The sequence below is a fragment of the Chionomys nivalis genome, chromosome 11 (assembly GCF_950005125.1).
Source record: "Chionomys nivalis chromosome 11, mChiNiv1.1, whole genome shotgun sequence".
Lineage (NCBI taxonomy): Eukaryota > Metazoa > Chordata > Mammalia > Rodentia > Cricetidae > Chionomys > Chionomys nivalis.
Genome location: NC_080096.1, coordinates 61,232,552 through 61,249,818, shown reverse-complemented (window position 1 = coordinate 61,249,818; position 17,267 = coordinate 61,232,552). Strand labels below are relative to the sequence as shown.

The 17,267-nt window shown below is 41.4% G+C and overlaps 1 protein-coding gene across 2 annotated transcripts in view; it reads left to right on the top strand.

The window, feature by feature from the left end:
* The window catches only part of Ccdc171 (coiled-coil domain containing 171), a 339,088-nt gene extending 328,459 nt beyond the window's left edge, over nucleotides 1-10,629 (top strand). For both annotated transcript variants that reach the window (XM_057784865.1, XM_057784864.1), the window contains exon 25: nucleotides 10,408-10,629. In XM_057784865.1, the coding sequence (XP_057640848.1) occupies nucleotides 10,408-10,629 (222 nt within the window). The remainder of the gene's footprint in view (nucleotides 1-10,407) is intronic.
* The last annotated feature ends 6,638 nt before the right edge of the window (nucleotides 10,630-17,267 follow it).

The following is a 17,267-nucleotide window of genomic DNA, read 5'->3' as shown; positions in this document are numbered from 1 at the left end:
CTCCTTGGCATATTTGTGTTATGTTTGTTTAATCATAGTGAAACTTTACCTTTCCATATATTCACTGGCTATTGTGTCCTCCTACCCCAACCAAACAGGCTATTTGTGCCTGGGACAGAGCCTACCGGACCTTCCTCCTCTGCGCTTTTCTTTCTTAGTAATAGAGTTTCTGAATATTACCTGTGACGTTCAAGGGGAAAATAAGCTACATTACCTAGACACCACCCACCCCAAATAAACTAAATTAGCCATATGACCTGAACTCCAGCGAGTGAGATGTAACTAAAAATGCTAGTTTTAAGGGGTTGGGGACGTGTTCAAGTTGGTAAAGTGCTTGCCTTTAAGACATGAGGATGCAGATACAGCAGCCAGTTCTTCAGCAGTTTTTGCAAGGAGCATACAGTGTACTGGTGAGAAGGGCTTCTTAAACTTTTCCCAACCATGACCACTTTTCCCCCCAAGCAGCTCTTCTGCAACCCTGGATAAATAGGTGTATAAACTAAGTATTCAAAGCAAACATTTGCTGCTATAAATCAAAGAGATTACTTCGAAAATGATTCTTTGGTATATATACCATTTTACTATCCATTGAAATAAATTTTTATTCTAATAGAATGGATGCTTATTTATTTTTACATAAAGAATTAAACAGTGGCTAAATATTTCATGTTTCAGGACATAGAGCATCTGTAATACTTTTCAGAGTTGACTGATACTTTGGTTTTATAATGGTCAGTACTGAGAATGCCATTTTGTATGAATGTATACATGACAGAAGTAAGTTTAGGGCCATTTCAGAAACTTATGGAAATTCTCTCCTAAACCAAAGTTAATATTAATTTTTTTTTAAAAAAAAATAAATTCAAGGCCGGTCAGTGGTGGCGCATGCCTTTAATCCCAGGACTGGGGAGGCAGAGGCAGGCGGATCTCTGGGAGTTCGAGGCCAGCCTGGTCTACAAGAGCTAGTTCCGGGACAGGCACCAAAACTACAGAGAAACGCTATCTCACAAAACCAAAATAAATAAATAAATAAATAAATAAATAAATAAATAAATAAATTCAAGTCAGCAACTTCCTTTTAAAAATATTTGTATTTGTGTGGGTGTTTTACCTGACCATATGCAAGCAGTGCCAGCGGGGGCCAAAAGAGGGCATCAGATTCTCTGGGACTAGTGCTGCAGACAGTTGTTAGTTACCGTCTGGGTGCTGGGGCTGGAACCTAGATCCTCTGGAAGAAGAGCCAGTGATCTGAACTGTTGAGCCATCTCTCCAGTTCCTCAAACCAAGAGAACGTTGTGGAGTGATTCTTCTGTGCACTATGGATATGCATTACTCTCATTGGTTAATAAAAAAAGCTGACTGGCCTATAGCAAGGCAAGATTAAGTTAGGCAGAACAACCAAACTGAGGATACTGGGGTGAAGAGGAGCTGAGTTGGAGAGTTGCCGGCAGATGCAGAGAGAGCAAGATGAGTACTGAGGGAAGGTACCAAGCATAGATAAGAAATATGGGTTAATTGAAGTGTAAGAGTTAGCTAGTAACAAGCCTGAGCTGTTGGCTGAGCATTTACAATTTATATTGAGTCTCCAAGTCAGTTATTTGGGAAGTGGCCACAGTACAGGAAAACTCCGCCTACACAAACTTATCATCAAATATTCTAACAAAACATAATTTGAAGGTGCACTAATACACGTCTGATTTTGGAATAAGTTTTGGTGATTTTGTGTTAAGAAATCTCTTATTGTTGACAGCTTTTTATATAGCTTCCACATTCAGTTATAGGGTTGCAGCCCACAGTTTAAGAAGTGAGCTGTAAACCACCAAGATAGGAATGGCCTGGATTCTACTTTGTGTAGACTTTCTGTTATAGCTGACTGCTGTTATAATAAATATACTTCATTGGTTTATCTTCCAATTAGATTTTTCTTTTAACTGCATAAGTCTTGTAAATTAGGACAATCACTCCTGTGATTAGCATGTGTATTACACATATCTAAAAACCAGTTCACCCAAGGATTTCCTCCATTGTATTCTTGTGTTTGTTCGGTTCTTGTTCTTTTTGTATATTTGATCATATGAATATATTTACATTTTGAATTCTCTCTGAGTTGTTTGGAAATACAGGTTTCTAAGACAGGAAAAAGGTGATTTTTTTTTCCTGCCCATTTCTGGAGCTCTCCACTCAGGTATGTAGGAAATAAGAAGTCAGGAACAAGCAGAGTGTGGGATGAGAAGGGAAGTGGGAGAAGAAAAAACAAAAACTGTCCAGGAAAGTTCTTCCCTTCCTTTTCCAGCTCTTACCACATCAGGAAATTTAAACATCCAAGAGCAGACAATGGAGCTGTTATCTTGTCAGGTACAAGACATCTTTAAAATAATTTAAAATTAAGTTAAATGTTCTGGGGTAATTCACAGCTTCAGCTCCGAATCTCACATTGGGACCTAACAACAGCTTAAAGTCCTGGTAAAAAGGCTGGGACTTTCGCTCCATGTCAGTGCTGTGTAGCTCGTTTATCTCCTGTGCCGCGGTGGCTACTCAGAGCCTAGATTGTGCTACAACCATGCTTCCCAAAATACAGCATCCATTTCTGCCTCCAGCACAACGAATGCATTTGTGTTGCCCAGTCACCAAGACTTCTGAACCTTTACCATATAAAATGGCTGTGATGTGAGATAAGCCCGAGACAGTCTCTGCTTTGGGTGGCATGAGAGGGCAGTGGTTGATGTTTGAGCGATTGAACCAGATCAGGATTCACAGCTCTCTCTGCTACAGCAAGCAGTAACCTGTGGCAACATAATTCTAACCCCTTGAGCCTTAGTTTCTTCAACAGTAAGATATGGGGACTCATGGGATTTTTCTCTTTGAGTTATGAGAATGTATGCAATGGCTACCAAGCTGAGCCTACCATGATGCCTGATATACAAACTAATAGATGTTAGCTATGAAAATAGACTGGAGTCAGGCGGTGGTGATGCACATTCCTTTAATCCTAATACTAGGGAGGCAGAGACAGGCAGATCTCTGTAAGTTCAAGGTCAACCTGGTCTACAGAGTGAGTTTCAGGTCAGCCAGGACTGTTTCACAGAGAAACCCTCTCAGGAAAAACAAACCAACCAAATAAATAAAAAAATAAATAAATAAAAAAAACATATCATTTACTGTCACTAAGAGCAGAAAAGAGAAGTCAAACACAAATTATTGCATTTTTGTGGATTTTATTTCATTTATTTTATTTCAGATAAATGCTCAAATAGGGTAAGTAATATGTCAAAGATCACATATTTACTAAATAACAGAATGAAATAGGAATCTGAGAAGGCTTAGCTTCCAAACTCATTTCTTTCTGCTGTGCTGTGGGACTTCTATGTGAGATATACTCTGTTATGCATAAAATAATCAAATATCAACGCGAGACCCAAACTATAAAGTGATAATATTGATGGTTTGTTCACTTAGTCGCTCATCAATCAGGAGCCTTATTTAGTCTTAGCTAAGCGGCTATGCTAGAGATACAAAGTCATGGTTTATCTCGCCATATGGTGTGCTCATGGTTCTAAGGGAAAACCAAAAATATACAAATAATTATAAATGCTTACAAGGAAATATGAATTGTGATTTGATGTTTGTCATCAGTGTAGTTGGGAAAAGGTAGGGAGAGGTTCTGGAAAGCCCTTACCGGAGAAAGAAGCTCTGACCAGAGAGTTTGAAGGGTGGAGAAGTCACCCGCAAGGAAGACGTGGATGGAGCAGGGCTGAGTGTGTACTGTGGAGTACATTCTGGCACAAACTGGATTCACAGCGCCAGCAGAAATGTCGATGAGGCTGGACAGGGGAGCAGAAAGCTCAGAAATTGCACAGCAAAGGTCCTGGTTGTGGGGAAGCATAGAAACACAGAGTCATTAATCCATCAAATTTCCATGTCAGGAAAGCTGTTGCGGCTGAATTGAGACATAGACCTGGGAGCTGGGTTCTGCTGGAGGACAAAATTATGTGACAAGTGTGTAGGTGTCTCTGCCAGGTTTCCGATTTCCTCTTTATTTTTATGATTGACCTTTCTAAATCTCTAGGTATGTGGGGCCTTTAGGATGTTTGTTGACCATAGAGAGTTCTTTCTAAAGCTCCACTGCCTCCTTCCCTATTCCGTCATCAGTAAGCTCGAGTCAAGCTAGTCTGTGCTAAGGGTTAGCAACCTAGAGGGAGAAGGATGTATAAACCGTAGATAAGGTTTGGAATATCGTACTGGAAGTTAGACTTAGTAGCTAAATGAAATAAGTATTTTAGTGTAATAACAGATGTATGTGTGAGTGCATGTATAAATGTGTGTGTGCTTGAAGGTGGATGTCTATGTACGTGTTTGTGTCCCAGGGTGGTGAATTTTCCACGGGACAAAACAATTTCCTGCCTCATTTCCAGTTCTGGTTGTGTAACTGTGGTGTCCCATGACTCCAGCTCGTGAAACTGGAAAGCAGGGAGGTGGAACATGATGCACAAATATTTCTGGGGGAAAGAAAATTTTGTTATGCTAAGTATTGAGAGTCTAGCGCTAGGACACATTAGGAATCCGAGTGGAAATGGTGAGTCTCATTGTCACTCCCTCTGTGGGGGCTTTGGTTTTGCCATCAATATAAATGCTGCTATTGCACTCTGTGTGAAAGCAGCCAGCAGCATACGGGCTTGAAATGCCAGCTTGGAGATTACGGTAACAAAAGTATACTACAGAATTTAACCGAATGGAGTTTTGGTTTACACAAAAGCTGCGGACAGTATGCATTCCTTCTGCCTCAGAATCAGTGCCAAATGGGACATCTCCTTCCCATGGCTCAGGGACCATCGCTACAGAAGGGGGTGGAAAGATCGTTAGAGTCAGAGGTCAGGGAGGAGAAAACCATGTCTTCTGGACATGACAAGACCATTGCCCTCAGGAACGCACAGAAGCCCGCAAGATCAAGCCAGGCAGCATGGAGCGGGCAAGGGGCTCAGAAGAGCTGTAGACAGTGATGGCTTCTGTGGGAGGGAAAGTCAAGTTTCTTTTTTCTTTTTCTCCGTTCCTTTTTTTTTTTTTTCCCCCAAGACAGGGTTTAGGATAGCCCTGGCTGTCCTAAACTCACTCTGCGGACCAGGCTGGCCTTGAGATCCGCCTGCCCGGGCCTCCAAGTGATGGGATTAAAGGAGTGTACTGCCTCTGCCCGGCTAGAGTCAGTTTTCTTTAAGGTTTGACTCTTGGTAGGTTGACCATGCTTTAGTGGATGGGTATGCTCCATGCCCAGAAATATGAGTCAATGGGTATTAAATTTAAAGAAAAAGAGCAGACATAAAGTTAGGGGGTGGGTAGGGAGGTGGGGGTAGACCTGGTCGGAGTTAAGGGGGAGCAGGAGTGAAGATGAGCAAAATACATTGTATGAAATTCTCAAAGAATCAAAAAAAAATTTAAAGAAAGAATATATATCTAATCCAAGAGGAGTTCCACAGTGTAGCAGAAGTCAGTGGTCTCATGGCAGTGAACACTTATAAATAAAGATGCACGGACAAAAGGGTCTACCGTAAGACTCAATGGTCCACACTATAGCTTCCATGCTGAGATTCTTTTACAATGTATTTTTGTTGTTGTTTGGTTTGGTTTTTGCTTTTGCTTTTAATTTTTGTTTTGAGGGGGCAGATCACAGGGGCAGAGAGTAGAAGCGAAAAGATGGGGCGGTGAAAGGAATCGGGATGCATGATGTGAAATCCACAAAGAGTCATAAAAAGTTAATAAGAATATACATCTAAAGTAGAATGGTCTATCATGGTCTATCTTACCTCTCTTAATCTTAGTATTAAAACCGTAAGTATTATATCTAGAAATCCCGAGTTTTAAAGTCAGCGTCACACAGAAGTTAGATGCCAGTATGTTATCATACAGCAGCACACATGGGGCTGTAGCTGACTTGCAGTATTTCAGAGTTGAGGAGTCCGACCCTTATTTTATAGGCAAAGGATTCAAGACTTTGGAAGGCTAGCTTACTGCCTCAATGGCTGATTCAGTTATAGCAGAACTGGGCAGCGTGCTGCAGTCTGCTAACCTGTACTGGGTGCTTAGCATGATCTGCATGTGAGTGAATCATGCTTCTCCTCATCTCTTTAACCATAAGTCCTAGAAACACACCTGGATCATGGGTGCTGCGCTGGAGACAGCAGCCTGCGCTAGCTGTTTAGAAGCCTCGGCTTTGATTTATAGACAACTTGTTGTGTGATTATTTTATTATTAGATGAATGCTTTATTTCTTGTTTGGAAACATTCTTAGAAAATCATAATTTTAAAAAATGGCTACTGGGTGTATTCAATTACTGCATTTCACAAATTTTTTAAGTGGAGAAATTTAGTAGGTGCATCTATATTGTGAGTGTGTATTTACCTGATCAGTTGAAACAACTCTAATAGAATCATTTATAGCTCATTGCAGAAATAAAAGCGCTTCCATGATTCACATGACACCTAGCTCTTATTTCAGGGAACCAATTTCTTCTTTAAAAATTGCCCAAATTTAGAGTTATATGAGACGACCAGAACTCTAAACAGTTTATGAAGAAGTCTAAACGGCCACAGGCTTCTCAGACTTAGGGTGTAAGATCAGATAATGATATTAACTCTTACTGATCTCTGCTACAAAGTTATTTTACTATCCTTACCTCTTTGTTACATTAAAAAAGCATTTTCATAGGTCTTTTGATATTATTTGCAACAAGAAAAATACTTAATATTTAATTGTTATTTAAACATCAAATTTTCAGATCAAACTTTCACTAGATATTGTGCTGGCTCTTTTGAGGCTATGTACTTAAAATCAAATTTTACCTCATTTCATGAGAACAACTTGCTAAGCAGTGTAGCAAGTGATTCTAGTAGCAGGAGCAGCCATTTGTTTTTATTTACACAAATATAAGCCTGGCTGCTGGCGAGAGGCCGTTGAGGAATAAAATCTTTAAGGAAATTTGTATTCTCTCTTTTTTCTCACTGCTGTCTTCTCTCTCTCTTCCCTTCCTTCTTCCCTCTTTCTCTCCCTCCTTCCCCTTTTCCTCTTTTCTTCCGTCCATCCCCCCCCTTTTCTCCAAGGCATTTTCAATGTTTTCTGTGTTAAGAACATAAAGTCTGGAGAAATGTACAAAAGTTGAGAGTGACTTAAAATAGTATGGAAATACTACACACAGCTTTTCAGGGTCATTTAGTAAAAACACTCTATCAAATGAAAGGGTGTTTTTACACATGCACAAAATTAGACACATAAAGAGGAGGGCAGGAGCAGGCAAACCCTAGCCTTGTGTAGATACCTAGACCTGCACAGTCTTCAGACTGCAGCGCTTGGTGGAGCTCTTCCCTGAAGGGCGGCTTTCTGGTTCCTCAGGTACTAGACTGGAGGACTCACAGGAGTAAAAGGGAGGTTTCAAGTGCAGCAAATTTCTGGAAGCTGCATGCATCTCTGCTACTGGCAAACAGTAGAACATGAAGAAACCCCAGGAGGAGATCAGATCCCCTGATCTGATTCTGTTTGTCCTTTCACAAATAGATTTCTTAGACCAGAACCTGAAACATAAAGATGTAAACTCATTCTAAAACGAAAAGAAAAACAACAACAAGAAGAAAAACCCCACCTAAAATAGTGTTATCATATGACCCCCACCCCGGGCTGTGCCGCTTCTGTATATTTACCCAGACTGCTTGAAGTCAATGCTGAAGGGATGTCTGCGTGCAGTGTTTATTGCAGCAGCTTTTTACAAGTCAGGTTATGCAATCACCCCGTGTCCTCCAGTCAGTGAGTAGACAAATCTGAAGTATCTGCACAATGGAATACCACCTAGACTTAGTAAGAATCCTGTCATGTGTGACAGCACTGGTAGGCGTGAAAGACGCCTACCCCAGGACCTGATTTCTCCGTTATGTGTAAGGGACACCATTGAGAATCTGCTGAATTCACAGGGCAGAGAGTCAAAGGGTGATTGCCATCAAGGGAGGTGGACTGGAGAGAGAACAGCCAAAAGGTTCCGAGTCTTAGAACGAGCAGCAAAAGTGTGATGAGTTAGAGTTTGTACCTTGATGACTGGAGCTCACACTTCAGCTAACAATAAAAGGGAGATGTTCTCAAAACAGAGCACCCAGTACCTGATATAATCACTCTGCATTACATTCAAATTGCAGTTTCACTGTGTGAGTCGCAGCAGTACACATTACTGTAACTTACCAACATTGTAAAATTCTGAAAGACTTAAAAACAAAACTTGAAGCTTCGCCCAAACGCACCGAAAACCCCTATCATAAGGAAGCTAAAGAAAGCGAGGAAGAGAGTCCATCCCCACTGTCCTCTGCTCCTTCAGCATTCTGCCAACATTTCCTCTGCCTAGGTCTGCAGAGGAAAACTTAGGAGGTGGCCTAGAGCACTTCCAGCTGCAAGCCCAGTTGGGTAGTGAGGCCACCACCTTACACAGCCAGCCGAAGTTCTGAATGTGGCTCTGTAACAGAAAACCTGGAGGGTGAGGCTGTCCGTGGTGCCTCTTCTGCCCGCGGTGCCCCCTCTGCCTGCGGTGCCTCCTCTGCCTGGTGCCCCCTCTGCCTGGTGCCCCCTCTGCCTGGTGTCCCCTCTGCCTCTGCTCAGGTTTTAGCCTGAGGTACCCAGGCCCGGAACAAGAGCTCTGAGTGAGCCGTAGCTCTGCTGTCCAGGACTGGTGCTTGCTTTTGGGAGTTCTTTTCCTTCCATGGGACCCACTAAACCCCATGCTTCATGGAGATAGCTGAGTAGCCACTGTGGGCACTTTTTTTTTTTTTTATTAACTTCCAGCATAAAAAGAGATGATTTCCATCAGCTGTCTGCTTGCGGTGGAGTATCAAGAATCAAAAGAACAGAGATCAAAGAAAATTGCTGAACTAGGTGTTAGATGCAGACATCGATTTTTTCCAGTTGTACTTTTAAAAAAATCCACAAAAATGGTAACACATACAACAGTAGAATTTCTAATATGTTCCTAACGCCAGCAGTGGTTTCTTCCTTGTCTCCACATGCAGAAATAGTTTTGTATAACATGACATAGTGAGTCGGACTCTTGTATCTTATGTTATTTTATTATAAAAACTCAATCCAAAAGAGGGGTGTTTTAAAAGCTCTGTAAACTGGAATGTTTTTAGTGGGCACTCATAACTGACCCTATTACCTCACCAGCATTCATTTGCTGAGAATCTGGAAAATTCTGATTAAAAATTAATCATTATTTTCTTATATGTGTAGATATTTTAAAATAGCACCTGCTTCATGTTTAAGGCTTCAGTCACATTAATATTAACTCCTATTTACTGGTATTTTGTTTCTTAAGCCTTAAATTGTAGCTTTATCAAATGTTAAATTTGTTTTCAAATATTTTATGGGTATATAGCAGTTTTAAAGTTTGATTTTTGATTCTACCTATGTTTTATATGTTTATATATGAGAAATTGATTTCATAGTATAATCTGTATGTTATAAATGATTCCCAGATGTTTAAAACAGTCTTCATCAAAACAGGTTGTATTGTCATACTGTTAATGAAGGTATAACATAAGTCCTCACTAGACTCTATTCATAGTGCATTGTTTTCTAGAAATCACTGGGATGCACTTATTTTTCTTTGTGTTATACCTGTGAGTTAAATCATTAAAAGTAATTTAGAAATGAACACCATGGATCATTTCCTAAGCAGTCCATACAGCACATTATAAACTAATGGAAGAAACTCTACTAGGGGTTGGCTCTGTGTATGACCAAAGAATTGAAGCTGAACTGAAAAATGCCTGGTTGCATTGACTTCTTGCTATAAAACTTATACAAAGTTCTGCTGTTCCTCCATTTCCTGAAACACCTGGGACATAGGATGTTATGGGATATTTATACACTGGGTGAAGATACATTGCTGTGATTGGTGTAATAAAGAGCAGAATAGCCAATAGCTAAGTAGAAAGAGGTTAGGTGGGACTTTCGGGAACAGAGAGGTCTCTGGGAAGGAGAGAGGTGGGAGATGCTGGTGAGACTCTGAAGAAGTCAGACATAAGATACAGAGCAGAAGTAACCAAGCCATGTGGCACAACGTTTATTAAGAGAAGCAGATTAATCTGAGTTATAAGTGCTAGTTTCGGACAAACCTAAACGAAGGCCCAACTTTCATGATTAACGATAAGTCTCTGTGTTATTTGGGGGTTGGTGATCTAAAGATAGTCCAACAAGGAAGCATCCTATTGCTTGCTGCAATAGGATGAGTTGATTCAGTCACAGTTGGAAATTGCTTCCTTTATGTACATTACTTAGTGGCAAGCTCCGTCTGCTTTACACCTCCAGCCTTGTCCACTTCCTCGTTTGTCTTTGTAGCGTCTACTTAAGAGTTTACAATTCATTGTGCTTCTTTCTTCCCACAGACAGGATCCCGAGACCATTCCAACCTCTCCATTCCTCCAAGAGCTGCCCTTCCTGGGGACACAGTTGGGGACTTTCTTCCACTACAAGCGGAACTTGATACACCTTACACCTTTCTAAAGGAGACATTCATAAATACAGCACCCCATTCTCTAACATCTTCTCAGTCATCCTCTGCGGCGATTCCTGCTAATGCCAAAAGACCATCTCAGATTGGATTATGACTTTATGAAATAAAAAATGGAGGAAGAGTTAATGGTACAATTAAAATTGTTTTGAAGGGGGATTTTCTTTTCAGTTGAGTTTTGTTTAATACAAGCGAGGGTGGGCTTTAAAAAATTGTGTGGTATCTTGATGTGCGCAGGAATCTCTGTCTCCTCAAATAATGAAATAACCCACTTTTTCCTCCCTAAGTTTTATTTATTATCACAGTTGCTCATTTTTATGTAACATATTTTTAAATGTTAAAGAATGACACATTTTGGGTAATTTCCCTCAGACTTAAAAAAATCAATAAGCCATTTTAGTCTCTATCTATCAAAGTTGTTTCATACTTGTCTATTTTAAAGCCAGACTGCAGTACTTTAATAGGATTGAGAGAGCTATTTGAAATGTATGCCAATGATTCCTGTCATTTCATGGCAGCGCTGCCATGGTTCACTGAGCCCCTCTTCTCTCTTGTCAGCTCGGCTGAAGACAAGCATTTAGTTGCAAACTTTAAGCAGGTTGTGCAAAACAGAAATGATGTGAGCGCTTCTGCTCCCGCACACTAATGTCACTCCTGGTCAATGTGAGAAGGTCAGCTTGCTCCTTGTAAAGCTACATGATACCACTTGCCCATTTGAACAAGTTAAGTTAACTGCCGAATCTGGTCCCTGTAGGCACTGAAAACCTTGTCCTTTTATCAAGTCTGTGTTTGAAAGGAAGGAAGAGCGGCTCTGCTGGGAAGGGTTCCGTGGTCCGCCTAGGCACTTCCTAAGGACAGTTCCCACGCCACTGTAGCAGGTGATATATTTAGTATAAGCTGAAAAACTTCAAGGTAACGGCCGTTTTGACCTTCAGAATAGACTCCGTTTTTTGTTTTTGTTGTTGGTAAGACCCAAGAGTGACGACCGTCTTTGATGCTGACAGAATTTAAAACAAGGCCATTGCCCTGCATTTTCTGCCTTGTAGCACACAAAAGTAAAATTGTATGTCAGGCCGAGATGTCGGGGAGCTGACAAGATGCCCCAGTGACATTTCAGCTAGAAAGAGCAAGTGTCTTGCAACCAAGTGGTCAAATATCAAATAATAGGTCAAGCAGGAAGGAGCTGAGTTCTAACCACAAAGAGGTTTCTGGTAACTTACTTGACAAGCTTTTGGGCTCTCTGTGGCTTGACAAAGGGATGTTCTGTAGGGTATCGCTAGACAGACTGTTCTTTATCGCCGTCAGAAGATCGGGCATTGACATTGATTAAACTCTTTAACCCTTAAAGGTTAACTCCTTGCAGTTTGCATCATGGTAAGCGAAGAACAAAAGAATACTTGTAATGTGTGTTTGTTTTTATATTTGTCATTTAACTCCCCAGTGACATTAACTTCTAATGTGACTGTAGTTTTTGACAAAGACGTTTAATATAAAAATCTATATTTGATATTATCTTTCATTATAGAATTTTTTTTCATTACGGATACATTAAAAAATAGCAGTTTGTATTGTGAAACCCATATTGTGTTTTGTTACATTTGGCCTTGGGAAATAAAACCTGTATTCTGTCCACTGTGCATCCGAATCGCCCCAGTGATGTCTGCTGTCTGAGGTCAAACAGCGCCCTTGCTGTCATACTGTGTCGAGCTATTTCTTAAAATGCCGGGCCAGGATAGTTAGCTTTGTATAAATCTCTAGAAAGCTTTTTACGAGGAGTAAAATTCTATTTTTAACCAAATTGCTCTTAATTCTTTTTATTTAATTTTTTTAAAAATTTTTTGGAACTCTCCTTGTGTTCTGAATAAATTTACCTGGGTGAAATATCCAGACAAAGGATGTACTGCTGTTTTCATGAAGGGTGTAGACTAATTTCTCACATTTCAAGGGGCTTCCTTCTGCCATCCCTGCAGTGTGGAGGCTGCTCGGCACGGATGTTCCCATACAGGCTTGCAGTTCACATGTTCTCGCTGGACTGTCAGCCCTCTCACAAGGAGGGCACCGCTACCCCATGTAGCATGTGTGTGTCGTCTACTTCCAGATCCTCGCAGTTCAGAGGGATGAGTGGTGTTTGTAAAATATGCCCTGCACAGACCTTACTCTGCTTACTTTAATTTCACAGTATGAATGGGAAAACTCAAAAAATAAAATCATGTAGCTGTGTGTGCTCTTACAGACAGATTATGCACCGAGAATTCTGAGCTATCAACTAAAAAAAAAAAAAGATTATTAAATCAAACGGAAGCAGGCCACATTTATAAGCAACTGGATGGTAACCGCCATAGGAGCCGAAGGATGGGCCTCCTGAGCGGGCGTTAGTATTCATGGGCAAGTGCAGTAATATTTATACCATACGCTTTCCTCCCAGAAGTCAGGCGCAGCAGGAGGAGGAGAGTTAATGACATGTCCTATGGAGATCTGAGGAACTCTAGACTGCTCTGAGCACCTCAGTGACCAATTGCTGCATATTTGAGATCTGTATCTCCACGGCCAGGACAGTTGCTCTTCAGCTTCTCCAGCTCTTTAAGCGTGATGCATGGACTTGGCGTCTCTCAGGAGAGCGACTTCAAATACTTCTGTAGGGAGGGGAGTTTTGCTTTACATTTCAGGATGTGGATTTTCTGTCTAACTTTCTGTGATCTAGGAAAGCACCTGCATCGCTTATCACTATCTGGGGGATGCTAAAAGCTATTGTTCGGACAGCCAAACCATGTGGACTTAACGAGGGTTTGTCAGCGTTTTTTTTTTTTTTTTTTTTTTGATTTTGGGTTTTTGGTCTTTCATGACAGGGTTTTTCTCTAACTTTGGGGCCAGTCCTGGAACTCACTGTTGTAGACTAAGCTGGCCTCGAACTCACAGAGATCCTCCCGCCTCTGCCTCCCGAGTGCTGGGATTAAAGGCGTGCACCACCACCGCCCGGAACTCTTGGTGGATTTTTAATGCTACTTTATTTCCAGGTCTGAATCCATTCCAGACAGTGGTGGGTTGATCCTATTTCACACACAGGTTTTATAGACAAGTTTCCAAACGTAGCAGTCGAAAGGTAATTTTTATTCAGCCACATAAAAAAAGTAGTGCTATCAAAACAAACAGCTGAGATTTGTATCACATCTTATTCATGCACAACAGAATATCTAAAATGATGGCACTTTGCTACCTAGTAACAGGTATAACAGGAAGTAAATATGCCGGGGACTTAATTCCAAAGCCCACAGCATTTCCACCTTGTCAGGCCTGCCTTCCAGCAATATTGGATGCTTTTTAAAGATAAAATTTTTAAATTTTCTTGTCCAGTTAGTAGTATTTTTTTAAAGTATGTTATTGTTTGAAATCTAGAGTGCGAGTGTACTAGTTTGAAATCTGGTGTGTGTGTGCGTACATGTGTGCATGTGTATACATATTGAAGGAAACAGCAGACAGGCTTCACGAGCTTCCAGCTATCCAGACAGGTCCAGTCCGGGAACGTGGAGAACTAGGGGCCTATAAAATAGCCAAGTTGACCACTAGCTTTATGGCCCTTCCCATACTAAAGCGACAAAGTTACTTTCATTTTATCAGTGGCTTGGTCTTTTGTCTTTCTGGGATGTTTGGCTCTCTGACCACACCAGAAAGGAAACTCAATGATTCCAGTCATCCCATAGATGAACACTAACATCCCTCCTGCCCGTTATAGCATGGGTGTGACTGCATCGATCATACCATAGATGAACACTATATCCCATCCCCCATTTCAATGCGGCTATGACTGCATGTGATTGTCCCATAGATGGGCACTAACACCCCCTCCCCGTTACAGCATGGGTGTGACCGCATTCATCATCCCACAGATGAGCACTGACACCCCTCCCCGCCCTTAGGATGTTGGTTTAGCTGCATATGCACGCAGTGGGTGTGCAGGCTAGAGGTCAACCCGAGGTGTCACCCCTCAAGAGCCATACCCTCTGTTTTATTCCTCAGTAGGACCCGAGGCATGGTCATGAGACTAGGTTGGTTGACCAGTAAGCCCCAGGAGTCTTTCCTGTCCCCACCTCCCCAGCTGTAGGAGTCCAAGCGTGTGCCACCATGTCCAATTTCTTACTTGGGTGTTAAGGAACAAAACACAGGTCTTCAGGCTTTCATGGTAAGCCCTTCAGCAGCTGAGCTGTCTTCCCCATCCCTGTTCCAGGCAAGGTCTCTTGCCTGTTGATCAGCTGTAACAACCTGCATGCATACTAATCAATCAATAGTACATGTACAGCTGGGAACTGAAAGATCGGTGAGGTTTGTACCTAATTTTGAAAGGAACTCACACCCTTACTATGTTGCCCAGTGTGTCTAGCTTGGCCCGGTAGACTGCATACTGTCAGCAATAGGCCTTCATAAACGATGGGTAAGCATCTTGAGAAAACTATTCCATCCATTGAATATGGCTGATCAAGAAAGTATTTACTGTATAACTACTAGGGTATACCCATTAGATTTTTTTTTCTGGTAAACTGAATATTGGCCCCAAAGATAGCCATTTTAATCTCTGGAACATGTGAATATTGCCTCACATGGCCAAAGGGTGTAGGCATTGCTCTGTATTTTCCGGATGGGACCCAGGCACAGTACAAAGTGCCTTTTAGGAAAGAGAGGTTGAGGTGGGCTCGGCTGTGGAGAGTCTCGAGGAGGCCGCATGATGACGGAGGCAGAGACAGATGGAGCTGCTTTGGAGACAGAGAAGAGCCAGGTTCGAGGAACCCACAGTTCAGAAATTGAAAAGTCCAACTACCCTAACTGTGCTCACAACTTGAGTTTCCACTTATTTATTTATTTGGCTTGCATTCCATGTGCTGGGCTTTTGCATCAGATGAACAGCAGCTGCCTGTATTGGGTCATCATACAGTCACACTCTGCTGCCCTCATACTGGCTAATTCTCCAGTTAACCGGGGGTTCTAGTATGCATTCGAATGTCTGTCAGTCATAACGACACCCCACTCTGAATGTATTTCGCTTATCTTAAGGGTCTATTTTTAAATGATTTGTTATTTACCTGATCTCATTTTGTTGGCATATTTTTATAGTGTTCTTAGAATTTCAGCCCTGAAAGAATTTATATTAAATGCTGTTTAACATGAAGGTTTGAAGTTTACAAGTCCCCTTTTCTGGCAGGATATCCCCTCCCCCGCTCGCTGTGTACTCATGAGGGCAACATATGTCTGGTCATTTATCAAAGCATTTGTTACAAATGAAGTTAATTAGTTTTAATGATTTCCCTCAGTTATGAAATTTTCTAAAATTTTCATTATTGTAATACTTGAAATCCTTTTCTCTTTCTCCAGCAAAACAATATTCTCTCTCTCCTCTCTCTCTCTCTCTCTCTCTCTCTCTCTCTCTCTCTCTCTCTCTCTCTCTCTCTAGTTAGGGAGAACAAGTAAAGCCTTTCTAACTAATATGGCTGTGCTCAAAATTGTGAAAGCTAAAAGATTGATGTTTTAAATGTAAAGTGTTAAGTATTTCAAGCACAGAAAAGCAAAGAGAAAGAAGCAAGGAAAAACACAAGTCTCTGCTTCAGTAAGGAGCACGCCTCGTCCTCATGGCTGGGCGGCACGTGTGTCCACTGAGCAGTAGCAACGTCATTGGATGGCTCTCTTCCGCTGTGCGGTGATCGACACGCCTAAACGCCAGACATCCTATGACTCCGCCATTGGCTGCTTACATACGTTTAAAGCACCCCCTGCATCATGACCTATTATAGATGCTTAACCACATTTTACTCCACTGGTCTTCCTAAGTGTATCTTATATACAAGTTCCACTTCCATCGGCACCGTCATAGGTGGATTTGTTCTTCATTTTACAGTGCTAATTGATAGCGCATGCTATGAGTTGCCGAATCTCTGGATACAGTCTAGGAAGGACATGCAACAGTTTCTCTCTTTCAATCGTCTTGCGTGTAGATGTGTTGGATCCTTAGGCACACGTGTTCAAAGCACTGGCCTTAATGTTAGTCATACAGCAGACGCGTAGAAGCTTTGAACACCACTGGCTTCTTGTTATCTGAAGATAGTCTTCCCGTGGTTTAATGGATTTTATTGTCTTTTACTGCACATGATACCAGAGAGGTGCGTTGTTGACAGAGCTCATCGCCAGAACTACCTGTCTGCGGGGAGACAGAATCTCAGAATCCATAGTCTTCTGGAAGAAGCCCCGAGGAAGTCCAGCTACTGGACTTCTGGACATCCAGACAGCTGTTCCTGTGTGTCAGGTTCATCTGTGTAGAAAGTGAGTGTGGCTTCAGCTTGCACAGAACTTTACACCCTACAGCATCACAGGCACCCACTGATTGGGCCCATCCACTTTGCAACAGTTCAAACAGGAGTTTAGACAACTATATTAATGCGTGTGCGTATCTGTTTAAAATTACAGATATATTGAGATCTAATCCACATAAAATTTTGTTTTGAAGTATTCAACTCATAGTTTTTGGAATATTTATAAAATACTTATAAAAATATGCCTCTACAACCACCAATTACAGAGCATTTTCATGGCCCCTAAAAGAAACTTCATGGCCACGGCCATCACTTCCCACTTTCTATTGTCATATTCCCCATGACCAAACTTCAGCTCCTCTTTCTATGGATTGGCTTTATTTTGTGTGTTTACAACTCTTGCCTTTTATATTTAGCTTCTTTCATTTCTTCTTTTTTTTTT